The sequence below is a fragment of the Salvia hispanica genome, chromosome 2 (genome assembly GCF_029641045.1).
Source record: "Salvia hispanica isolate PSC_SH4W2 chromosome 2, Shi_PSC_v1, whole genome shotgun sequence".
In the NCBI taxonomy this organism is placed as follows: Eukaryota; Viridiplantae; Streptophyta; class Magnoliopsida; order Lamiales; family Lamiaceae; genus Salvia; species Salvia hispanica.
The window spans coordinates 12,233,986-12,245,898 of record NC_142693.1 but is presented as its reverse complement, the minus strand read 5'-3'; the positions used below and the strand labels follow the sequence as shown (position 1 = coordinate 12,245,898).

Below are 11,913 nucleotides of genomic sequence, written 5' to 3'. Positions count from 1 at the left end.
TATTATAAAATTAAAAATTTGTAGCGTTCACTCATCCGCCAAATAGATGCATAAATTTATATAAATATTAAAATTTGACAAAACTTTAGGAAATATTATAAATTTAAAATTATTGAGCACATGGACATCCATAATTTTACAGCTCAATCTCTTCAGTCTAAGTTGTGTATTCTCCACCCAATTAATCCATTAAACAATCACCAAAAAGGATTCTCAACACCTTTTGCATTACTAGTTACACATTGTCAACACTATACACTAGTAATACATATGTATATAATCTGCAATTGTCATCCTTATTGTTTGAATTTTGTTTATGCAATTCTTATAGACAAATAAAGACTTAAAAGACTAATAAAAAAAAACACCGAACTGGAATAGGAACCGTCGAAATCCATGGTGGGCCGGTTCAATGTTTTTTGATCTGTGAGCATGTCTACTCAAGAAGATAAATTAGAAAAACATAACAAATATGCGTAGTTAGTAGTGAGCCTAATGTCGTCTGCACCACACTTCAAGCCCGACACACAGGCTGCTCGTGTGGATCGCGTTAGGGCAGTTTCTAGCCGGTGATAGAGGAATTATATCAACAAAAAATACTTAAATAGCACCAAAAAGCAAGTAGAACATGAGAAATGTTCTCAACTTTGTGCCTATGTTTATGGTTTCGAGTCAGCAATGTCCTCTCTGAATCTGCACCGGAGTTTTAGAGCAACGGGATGTAAGAAGCTCAGACGACTGAGTGGTCGATCAGCTGTCAGAAGAGAAATGTTCTCAGCTGTAAGAAGCTCACACCATAATAATGCTGTATGTAAAATGCATTTCGTGTCTAAAATGAAAATCGAGTTTCTATATTCTTCTCAATGCAATATTGGTGCATATAAACTTGAGCAAGCACAATGGCTAGCAGCTATAGTCAGTTAGACATTTTGGGTTGAAGTAGCATATAAAAGGCTCTAACAACGAAGGTGAATGTGGCAGGAAAGCGAAAAGGCTGCTCTGCAGCAATTGCCACCAAATCTTAACCTGTTTGCAACGTAAATGAAATTTTTTAAGAGGTTCTGTTTCTTGACAATTCACATGTAAAATTGATTGATGTTTTAAACAGAGACGAGCACGGAAAGACGACTAAGCAATGCTTCACCTACAAAAAAAAAGACAAACACGTGGTTTATGAGCAATGTGGGATCAGAGAGTCCATAAGTTTGCCAAATTACCAATTGCAGAAAGGCGCTGCTTCTTCTTCTCGTTTGCTTCCTCGTTGTTCAGTGGCTTCTGGAATCCACATTCCTCTTTCGCCAATTCTCTTTCTTTTCTTTGTGCTGCGAGGCATTCTTCAAAGCTACACAAATTCACAAAATCTCCATTTTTTCTTTAGTTTTTTGCTCTCTTCTTTTGTACTACCAAACTTGTAAAATGGGTTCGCGCTTCAAAAAACTTTTAAGGAAGAACCGAACTGTTCGTCTCACAGCTTTAATATCTCTGGTTGGGACTAGAACACCCATTGGGACCATCACTTGAAGACCTGAACAAGTTAAAACACATTGAAACATATTTGTAACTTATTGAATAACGCACAAAGATTGTACTACAAAATTAGTTATAACCACCTTTTTGCGATGTTTCTGATAAACTCTGTGAAATAAATCATGCAAGCTTTCTCTTATGTTTTGGCTTATGCTGCAAGGATGCAATGCAACACATAAGATTACTACACACAAAGAAAGGGAAATGTACCTTCCTATCATTCCAATGTCACAGAAGATCAATCTTCCACCACTGAAATCGTTGACAGCAAGTTTCCAGGACGATACATGAACTCGCGTTGTTAGTCCATGATCAGACGGTTTTGACATCACGACATTGGATTCCTTATCCCAAAACCAATGATGGGATTAGGAAGGATCGTTACAACTAAATCTTCACACACCTTTTCAGTGGAAAACTGATTCCTAGTACATAAATATTTAACTGAAATGCATTAACTAAGTCGATTTCTTTTCACAATCATAGCTTTGAGTGTCACTTGCAGGATCAGCGTGGAAAAAGTCGTGAGACAATATCTGCGCCAAATAAGATTCAACTGCATATCGACCCAACCTAAAAATCATAAACAAAATAAAAATCCAAATTATTCTGCATTCTTAAATATGATTGCTGTTCCAGAACTTGAAGATACATTTTGACAGATTAAACTCGGTCAGAACCTACACGACATGGGAAATTCCATTCACAACATAAGAAATCTACTTCTTTACGACTACACTTAATGGTTTTGGAAAGTTAATACATGTGGAGTAGTGTATTCCCAGTATAAACTTGGGACTTTGACATAGTCCATTTCATCTGAAGGTATTCGGCTATAACCTTGAGATTGTAAAATGAGAAAATACGGAATAAGAAAAAGTGGCCATAATCAAGCTTTATTGAAAAGAAGATAAAAGATAACAAACTTGATATAAGCATCAAAGCTTAGGTTTTAAGCTACAAACCCTCAACATTTTGAGGCCGATATCAAAGAGATCTTTAAGACCAGGTTTTTGTACTTACACAACAAGCCCTTTAGTCGGGCACGATGGACATTCCAGCGTATACATAGGAAAGGAAACTCAATCAATCACTATTTACTTCGGCTATTGAAAGAAATTATGAATCAAATACCAAGACTTGCAGCAGCAATTGGCCCCGGGTTGAATCTTTCAAATACATCATTCACGGGAGCCCCAAGTTCTTCCTCGAATATTGCTAGTGCAGTTTCTGAAGGAAATGAAGGAAGTTTCATCCTGCAACACTTGCAATCTTAGTCTTCACTTTCTTAACTACTTTCTACGAATTATGAAATGACTACAAACGAACCCTATTCATTGAAAGTAAAAGACAAGGGGAAGAGCTCAAGATCGCAAAGTCTGAACTTAAAGCTCGTAAAACGAACAGCATTTACATGCTTTCTTGAACTAAACCCACAATTCTATGAAGCATAAATCCTTAGGACCGGATATAAGAGAACTTACTTGAAGCTCTGATAGCTGATCAACGTATTCTTGAGCTAGAATGTCCATTCTTTGGAGAACTGCTGCCCAATCTTGATGAAGGTAGGGTTAAGTCTGAAAATGGTGTGTTTCAATCACATAGACCCTTTTTGGTTCCCATTCCACCTGAGTGAATGCATTTTCGCAAGCCCAAATCAACATATGAATCAGGTAAGCAAAACTCGTTATAAATTTGGAAAAATTGAAGCCTTTTCTTCATTCCAAAACACGTCGAATCTATTCTATTTCATTCCATTCCATTCTCACTCTAACTTCACAAGAATCATCACCGGAAATCCTCCTCAACTAGCTCCATCTACCTTATTAATGAACTATAACTACTAAACTGTTCTAAACTATTACCTGATATTCCAAAAATAGAACACACAACATGAAAAAGGGCTCCACAGAAGCATGATGTCTCGCATTGACAAGAAAACCAACACAAAATTCAATCTCAAAAGCCATACCAGTGAAACAAGGACTAATTTGGCTAAAGATTCAAACTTGCAACAAGCAAACTAACGTTCATCACAATTTTTCACTCGAAACCTCTCAATCACAAGATTGCAACTTTACCCAACTAACTAAAATTGGCTCAAAGTTTGATACAAGCAAAATTGAACACATATCACAGCATAAACAGAACACAATCTACCTTAACTTATGATCGTCTCTGCCTCGCTTCAACCAGGCCTCCTCTTGCCCAATCTCCTCCACACTCTTCTTCTCACCACCCACTTCCTCCATTTCCACACGTGGGTTGATAGCGTTGCCGATTAGAGGAAGAACTGCGACACCACAAGTCGCCATGAATATGACGGCGAGCGGAAGGTATTTTATTGTATCTCTCCTTTTACAACACCACCAATGAGTTTCTCATCTGAAATTTAAACTATACTCCTTCCAGTGTCCTTGATGATCTACATTTGCTATTTTCAAAATAGACTAATTTGAGTGTGTTTTATTTTTCACTAATGATCCTGTAATCATTTTTCACTTCTATCCCACTCCTACTTATTTTAAAAAAACGTCTATTTTTTTAAGGACAGATAATTATGGGATATTGGTGTCTCATTAAATTTTTAACGGATTTAAATACTCTCTCCTTCCCAAAATATGAAACGTGTGTTTTTCGGCATGAAATTTTATGTAGTGTAATTTGGTGAGTTAATGAAAAGAGTAAAATAAGAGATGAGAAATAAAATAGAGATGATGTTATTTCCATTTTAGGAAACATTTCATTTTTAATCATTGATGCGATATAGAGTGCCCCCACGAGTCGGCGTCGTTTTAATCGTTGAAATATTTATTTATTATATTTATAAAATCAGAATAAAAAATAAAAAAAAATTCCCACTTCCCCAATCTATATTACAATTATTTCATTTTTTAATTTTTTTTCCCATTTATTTAACCTCCAATTCACCATAAATCATCTATATAAATCTCTTTCATCAACCCATTTTTTTTACGTAATAAAAACTACTCATTCTACTCTCAATTGAATAAATGCATCATCAAATCAATCATCTATAAATACCTCATTCATCACCAAAATTCATCTGATCGGATTATTATCAATGGGATCGAGTCTACTGTGATACCGACATCTAAATTTCTATCCATTTACCTATAAAAAATATATAATCAAAACGATTATATAAAATGCTTGCAGAAAATCAAGGGGGAAATAACATTCGCATGAGACACATCTTGATCTTTTATGCATTACTTTAAAGTTTAAAGATCGTTCAAATAATACATCTGTAGTTCTGTACATTATTAAAATCAAAATATATCAAAGTTGAAACTGGATTATTTATAATAACGGCAACCTTCTAACGCTACTAATAAGCAAACAAAAGTAAAAAATCACTATTTCGAATTGAATAAACTTGGACTTGTATTAAGATAACCTATAAACCGGTTTAGCAATGAGATGCTCAGCCTTAGAAGTGACCAAACCAAATTTCTCAGACATGTCTATTTCACCAGGCTCTATTCCATTAGGGAGCTCCCAATCGAAGCAATGAACCAACTGTGCCACCATCAATCGAACCACGGTTAGCCCTAATTGCAATCCGGGACAACCCCTTCTACCCGACCCGAACGGTATGAGCTGAAAATCTTGACCGCGGAGATCCACTCTGCTCCCTAGAAATCTATCGGGAGCAAATCTTTCGGGGTCTGGCCAAATATCCGGATCCCTCCCGATAGCCCACACATTCACAAGAACTCGGGCTTTGTTCGGTATGTGGTATCCGCCAACCACACACTCTTCCGTGGCTTGGTGGATGAGCAACGGACCAACGGGGTGAAGCCTCATTGATTCTTTGATGACACAATCGAGGTATTCGAGGTTGGAAAGATGATGTTCGTCTATCATCTGATTTCGTCCCGCGATTTGTTCAAGATCTTTTTGGAGCTTCTTCATTTCTGCTGGATGCCTGATTAGTTCAGTTAGTGTCCATTCCACTGCCGCTGCCGAAGTGTCTATACCTGCAATCAACATATCCTATGCCACAACATTTCATAGGTTAGACATGAATGAAATTTGAAGTTGAAGAACCCCTAGTTTTAGTTCAATATAATCTTTTTCATATGGACTATCGACATAGAAAAGGAAAATAGCTACACTTTACTTTAAAATGCAGGAAGTCAAACACGAAAATTCGACATGAAAATTAATGCACAAAATTAATGACTAATAACTACTTCTATTAAAAAGGAAAATAGCTATACTATCTTTAACAATCCTAGTGCCTTCTTTTACAAGTAAAGCAAAATAACCATAAATCATGTTTTTAAAGTACATAAATTATGTAAAAAAATATCCGGTACACTTTCCAATTATATCTATATTACCAGTAACACGGCCTTGACATGGCGTCGGTCGAACTCGAACCCAGCCTCACCGGAGTCGAGAATCGCCATGATCGTATCGACGAAATCAAGACTCCTCTCTTTCCTCCCAACATGCTCATCAATAATCCTCTCAAGAAACCTATCAAAAATCCCACTCAGCTTCTTCAGCCTCCGCGCCGACCCTTGAAGATCCATCCACCTCAGCCTCGGAAAATAGTCCCCGAGGTTGAACGCCGCCCCCTCCGCCACCGCCTCCTCCACCACCTCCTTAAACCTCGCCCCGTCCAGCTCCCACTCCGCAAACTTCCCCCCAAACACCATCAAACTGATCATATCCGCGCTCACCGCCGCCAGCATCACGCCCATGTCCACCGCCTCCTCACGCGCCGCCCTGAGCGAGTCGACCATGCTCGCGACCTCCGCCCTCCTCGTGGCCTCGAACTGCGCGATCTTGAGGGCGCTGAGGAGGTCGAGGGCGCTGAGCTTGCGCATGTTGCGCCAGTAGGGGCCGTAGCGGGCGAAGACGAGGTTGCGCTGCTGGTAGCCGAGGTGGAAGGCGGCCTCGTGGTGGGGGCGGTCGGCGAAGATGAGGTCGTGGGTTTTGAGGAAGAGCTCGGCGGCGGAGGGGGAGGAGACGATGATGGTTGGGATGGAGCCGAAGCGGGTGTACATGATGGGGCCGTGTTTGCGGGCTAGATGGTATAGATCTTGGTGAGGATTCTTTCCTAATAAGTGGAAGTGGCCGATGATTGGGAGGCCTTTCGGGCCGGGAGGGAGAGGAGGCTTCTTCTTGTTTGATTGCCATTGATGAAGGAGGTAGAGAAATGTGATTGCTAGTGCTATTGTTGTTGATGACCAGATCCAATCCATTTTGATTTGAATAACTTATTTGTTGTGGGATGTGAATTTATAATTGATACTCACATGAATGAGTTTGACTTTTGTGATTATTTCGTGTTTGTTATAACGCACGCGCGTTGGATGATTATTCAGTGCCAACAAAAAGAAAATTGCAAAATAAGTACATCTTGTAATCAGTCACTCCCTCCTCGCAAGAGAGAGAAAAAGAGAATCAAGTAAGGGAGAATTACTTTTTGCAAAAAATGAAAATGACTCAATTAACTTGAAACTTCTTAAAATAAAAAAAAAATGACTGTATTAACATAGAATGGAGGGAGTATATAATTTTAAATTTTTAGTTATTCATTTTCATTTTACCTTTCAAAATAGTAGTGTTAAGGGGTGGCGAAACGAGTTACCCGCGGGTTTCCGCACCCGACAAGTTGGGTACCCTTTCCCGATTTCAACTAAATTTGTTGTCCCAATACCCGCCCCGCAACATAACGGGATTACCTGTACCCGTGTCGGGTTTTCCGTACCCGATATTGCGGGTACCCGCACCCGACCCGAAACCGGTGCTTCTAACTTTAATTGTGCATAAAGGGCTTCAACGCAAAAGTTGAATTCATAAAACTAATACTCCCTCCATCCCAATAAATATGAAACGTTTGTTTTTCGACACATGATTTTATGTAGTGTTGTTTTGTGAGTTAAAGAAGAGAGAGTAAAGTAAGAGAGAGGGAAAAGTAGAGATAAAGTTATTTCTATTTTAAGAAACGTTTCATTTTTAATGGGACAACCCAAAAAGGAAAACGTTTCATATCTAGTGGGACCGAGGGATTATATATTTATGCTTTGAGTTTTCGTTAGTAAGTACTTATCAATTTATCATCAATGCAACTATGCAAGTCATCTACTATTGCAATTTTATACAAGTGAATGAACTTTGTGATAGTTGCTGACTTGCTGCAATGTGATTTTAGTTTTTTCTTTTTTAATTTGCTCTTCAATCTTCAATTCTTCATGCAAAATTTTCAACTATGGACTATTCAAAATGAGCTGATTTCTAATCTCTCTCTTGAAAAAGTGAAAATAATCAAAATATGACCAGAGTACGTGTTCCAAAATCCAAATTCAAAAGTACAATACAAATCGAAATTTCAAGCAAACAAATATAATAAAAATACGAAGCATGTCTAAACTCAAATCACCATTCAAAAGTCTAAATATGAATATGAAATCAACACTTTTATCAAAAGTCTAAATATGAAGGAACTTCAACCAACGGGTATTGACGAGACTAACGGGTATACCCGAGCGGGTAGCGGCAATGACGGACCCAGGAATTAAAACTCGTGGGGTCGAATATAATAAAAAATAATAATAAATATAATATTTAAATAATTATTTAAAAAAAATATTTACTCCATAATATAAATAGTTTATTTTCTAACTTAAAATATGTTATTGAAGTTCAATTTAACTATTTTAAAACTAATCTTATTGATGTTTTATCAATAATTTTACATAAAAATTTAATAATGCATATAATAAAATTATCAAATGAACATTATAATTATAATTATAATTACTCTTAATGAATCTATTACTACTACTTATTTGAACTCTTCTCAGTGGTAGGCCCAAGCCCATTTCATACAAACGTAAAAGTTGGATCTTCTTCTCCATTGATTCTTTCCACAGGCGGCGAGTCGGCGACCCCTCACTTTTCATCTCCATCTCTCTCGTCTAATCTTTCACTGTTATTCTCTATCCTTTTCATTTCCCGCAAAGGATGAATATTTACGGCGGAGATCCGTGGGGTCGAAGGTGGAGTTGCCCGGATCTCGGAGGTCCATCAATGGAGTTTCCGGCAGCTCTCGGCGGACGACGGTGGGGTCGGTCGACCCCACTCGACCCCACCTGGGTCCGTCATTGGGTAGCGGGTACACCCGCTACCCGCAAAAATCTAAAATACACTATCCATTCCCGCCCCGTGTCCCGTTCTAATCGGGTAGTGGGTACCCAATACCCAGCGGGTATCGGGTCGAAATGAGAATTATCCATTACCCGCTACCCATTTTGCCAGCCCTAGTATTGTTATATAGTATCAAATTATTTATTTATAGAAGAAATGTAAAATATACTCCTTCCATTCCACTCTAAACGGAGCATTTCTATTCCATCATGAAATTTTTTGTAGTGTTGATTTGTGAGTTAAGTGAAGAGAATAAAGTAAGAGAGAGAAAAAGTAGAGAGAGTAATGTTTTTATTTTTAGAACTGTGTAATTTAGAGTGAGACGTCTCAATAAAAAAATTGATTCATTTAGAATGGGGCGAAGGAAGTACAACATGATTGAAAAAATATTACTAAATAAAAAGACGAAAATGTGAAAGGGTTATATGATCCCTAGGTGGATATGCAACCGGTCTATTTGTTAGGCTAGAGCAAAAACATTAATGTATAGACTCCCACACCTAAGAATAGTTTTGATAGTGATGATCCTATACCCTCGCGAATGGGCAAAACTTACCATGAGCTATAGACTTAAATTTCGGATCTCATTTTCTCTTACGTAATGAATACTAATACTCACTTTGTTCATTTCAAATAGCCTTAGTACTGGACTCCACTAGTTTTTTATGCAAAATTGTATAATAAAAAATAAATAGAAAAAATATTATTGGAATATTACTAATTAAAAAAATAAACTTAATTAGATAGAGAAACTTACAATCATTCACGAAAATGAAGAAGAGAATAACATCAGAGTTAATTATTACTGCAAACTTTGCTATGTAATCATTACTATTTGACTCACAAAATTATTGTTGTTAATCAATCCTACACTGTTAATAAATAAACCAAATTACTGAATTTTATTTTTGAATTGGATTTGGAGGACTTTTTATGACATCATCTGACCAGATTAAGCCATACATGTATTTCAATCATGAATGTGAAATAAAACAACTGTTAGGTTTATTTGATGACACTTGGTAGAGTGTTTGACAGCAAAAATACTTGGTTTGGATCCCCTACAGTGAAAGAGAAGCACAATTGAAAGATGTTGTCTCTCAGATCTCATTATTTTATAAAAAAAATACTCCCTCGATCCTCCATAATTTATCATCATTTGACCTGACACAGATTTTAAGATATATAATAAAAAGTGAGTTGAAAAAGTTGGTGGCATGTGGATCCTACTTTTATATATTAGTTTTATAATAAAATATGAGTGAGAATAAGTTAGTGGAATATGTGGTCCACTACCAAAAAAATGGTGAAAGTGAAAAGTGATAAATTTTTAGGGACGGACGAAAAAGGAAATAGGTGACAAATTTTCAAGGACGAATGAGTAATATTTTAACATTATTCTCTCCATCCTATAAAAATATGGATATTTGGATTCGTATGAAAATTAATGCATAATTAATGAAGTAAACATGAAATAAAAAGATAAATAATTATAGCATTATTAATGGAGAATTTGATTTAATTTGTTAGAGTAAAAAAAATACTGAAAATAAAATAAAGTATTTTATAATTAAAATAATACAGTAGCATGTCGGTGCCCGACATGCAAGGGATCCAAATTCCAAAATACTACACCGCATTATTGGTAACATAATGAAGCGTATGAAAACAAAGCAACGGACATGTACACATTGCAAAATTTCAGCAGACACATGGATAACAATGTGCAAATAATGACCGCTAAGTAGGCCTGCTAATTCGGCCGGTTCCGATTCTAACCGGACTGAATGATCAATTAATCGGTTTTAAATTTTCATAAATCCTAAAACCGGAACCGAAATCGGAACCGATCGGTTCAATACAAAAAAAAAATAATAATCAAACATTTATAAATATAATAAATAATACCTAAAAATTCAAATAAATACACAAAAATTACAAACCAATGATACAATAATATTCATATATCGATTAGAGTGATGCTAAGTGTAGTAGGCCGGATTAGTTTATGTTAACAATTTTTTCTAAAAAATAAAATTTAAAATTGAATTCCATTTTTCCTTTTTTTTTTGCTAAACAAATATTGAATGGAATTTCTAATACTAATTGATCTTGTTGCTAATTTTTGGTTTATAACGGAAGAATTAATAAATTATTCACAAACAGGTTAAAATCGTATGTTAAATGAATTGTTTAAATTTGTTATAAAGTTAAAATTCACTCATTGTTTCAAATTATTTTACTTTAATTCAAAATTAATTCAATTAAATTATATTTATTAGTATATTAAATTATAAAAAAAATAAAATTGAATTATAATCCGGTTTCCGGTTCCGAACCGGAACCGATTTTATTTAAAAAGTTGGAACCGGTACCGGAACCGGAACCGGAACCTGATTTTCCGGTTCCGGTTTCTCAATTAACCGGCCGATTTCAGTTCCAATTCCGGTTAATCGAGAACCGGAGAACCGTTTAAGCACCTCTACCGCTAAGTGAATAATGAAACATTTATCTCTTCAAATTATTAAATTTATTTCAGTAATTAAAAATATTTAAATTACGAACTGATTATTGTTATCTATGTCTTTTTTCAAGTGATTTGATAGAAAATAATAATAATAAATAGTTAAAGTGAAGAGAATATAGATAAAAAAAAATGATGAAAATATTGTTAGTAAAAAATGAAACCCTTCACGAGAGTTAAAAAATTTGTTAAAATAAAAGTTGCTATATTTATGAAACAACCAGAAATGACAAAAGTAGTACTCCCTCTATTTCGCGGTAGTGGAGACGTTTTCTTTCAGCATACAATTTAAGAAATATTATGTTAAGTGAGTTAGTAAAAGAAGAATAAAGTATGAAATAAAAAGGATAGAGAGATGAAGAGAGAATAAAGTAAGAGAGAATAAATGTGGTGACTTTTGTTAGAAAATGAAATGACTATACTATTACGGAATGTACCAAAATGGCAAAATAACTTCCTTATTTTTTCATAACTAATAAGTACTCCATCCGTTCCATAATAATAGAGTCATTTTTCCATTTTGGTACGTTCCATAGTAATAGAGTCATTTCCCTTTTTAGTAAAAGTCAACACATTTTTTCACACCTACTTTACCCTCTCTTACTTTATTCTTTCTTCATCTCTCTACCTTTTTCATTTTCAACTTTACACTTACTTTACTTAACTCACTTAGC

General features: G+C 35.7%; 2 protein-coding genes across 2 annotated transcripts; both read right to left on the bottom strand.

Annotated features, from left to right (window-relative positions):
* Positions 1–373: 373 nt before the first annotated feature.
* LOC125201959 (protein ACTIVITY OF BC1 COMPLEX KINASE 8, chloroplastic-like) lies at positions 374–3,995 on the bottom strand. The gene is made up of 6 exons (XM_089064307.1): positions 3,688–3,995; positions 3,012–3,155; positions 2,662–2,783; positions 1,606–1,871; positions 1,218–1,530; positions 374–754 (listed from the first exon to the last, which is right to left on the bottom strand). Exons 3-5 carry the CDS (start codon positions 2,710–2,712, stop codon positions 1,401–1,403), a joined length of 447 nt encoding a protein of 148 aa, XP_088920433.1. The 5' UTR covers positions 2,713–2,783; positions 3,012–3,155; positions 3,688–3,995; the 3' UTR covers positions 374–754; positions 1,218–1,400.
* A 733-nt stretch (positions 3,996–4,728) lies between these two features.
* On the bottom strand, positions 4,729–6,788 carry LOC125202813 (cytochrome P450 71AU50-like). The gene is made up of 2 exons (XM_048101285.2): positions 5,898–6,788; positions 4,729–5,547 (listed from the first exon to the last, which is right to left on the bottom strand). The coding sequence occupies exons 1-2, from the start codon at positions 6,765–6,767 to the stop codon at positions 4,939–4,941; spliced, it is 1,479 nt and encodes a 492-aa protein (XP_047957242.1). The 5' UTR covers positions 6,768–6,788; the 3' UTR covers positions 4,729–4,938.
* Positions 6,789–11,913: the final 5,125 nt, after the last annotated feature.

Bases quoted from the DNA above. Each gene is read 5' to 3' on its own strand.
- LOC125201959 (XM_089064307.1), bottom strand. From the start codon at position 2,712: ATGATGTATTTGAAAGATTCAACCCGGGGCCAATTGCTGCTGCAAGTC. The intron at 1,872-2,661 runs GTATTTGATTCA...TTTTGGGATAAG, and splicing joins AATTGCTGCTGCAAGTCTTG to GAATCCAATGTCGTGATGTC. The intron at 1,531-1,605 runs TATAACTAATTT...TGTTTTAACTTG, and splicing joins AAACATCGCAAAAAGGTGGT to TTCAGGTCTTCAAGTGATGG.
- LOC125202813 (XM_048101285.2), bottom strand. From the start codon at position 6,767: ATGGATTGGATCTGGTCATCAACAACAATAGCACTAGCAATCACATTT. The intron at 5,548-5,897 runs GTAATATAGATA...GTTGTGGCATAG, and splicing joins ATGTCAAGGCCGTGTTACTG to GATATGTTGATTGCAGGTAT.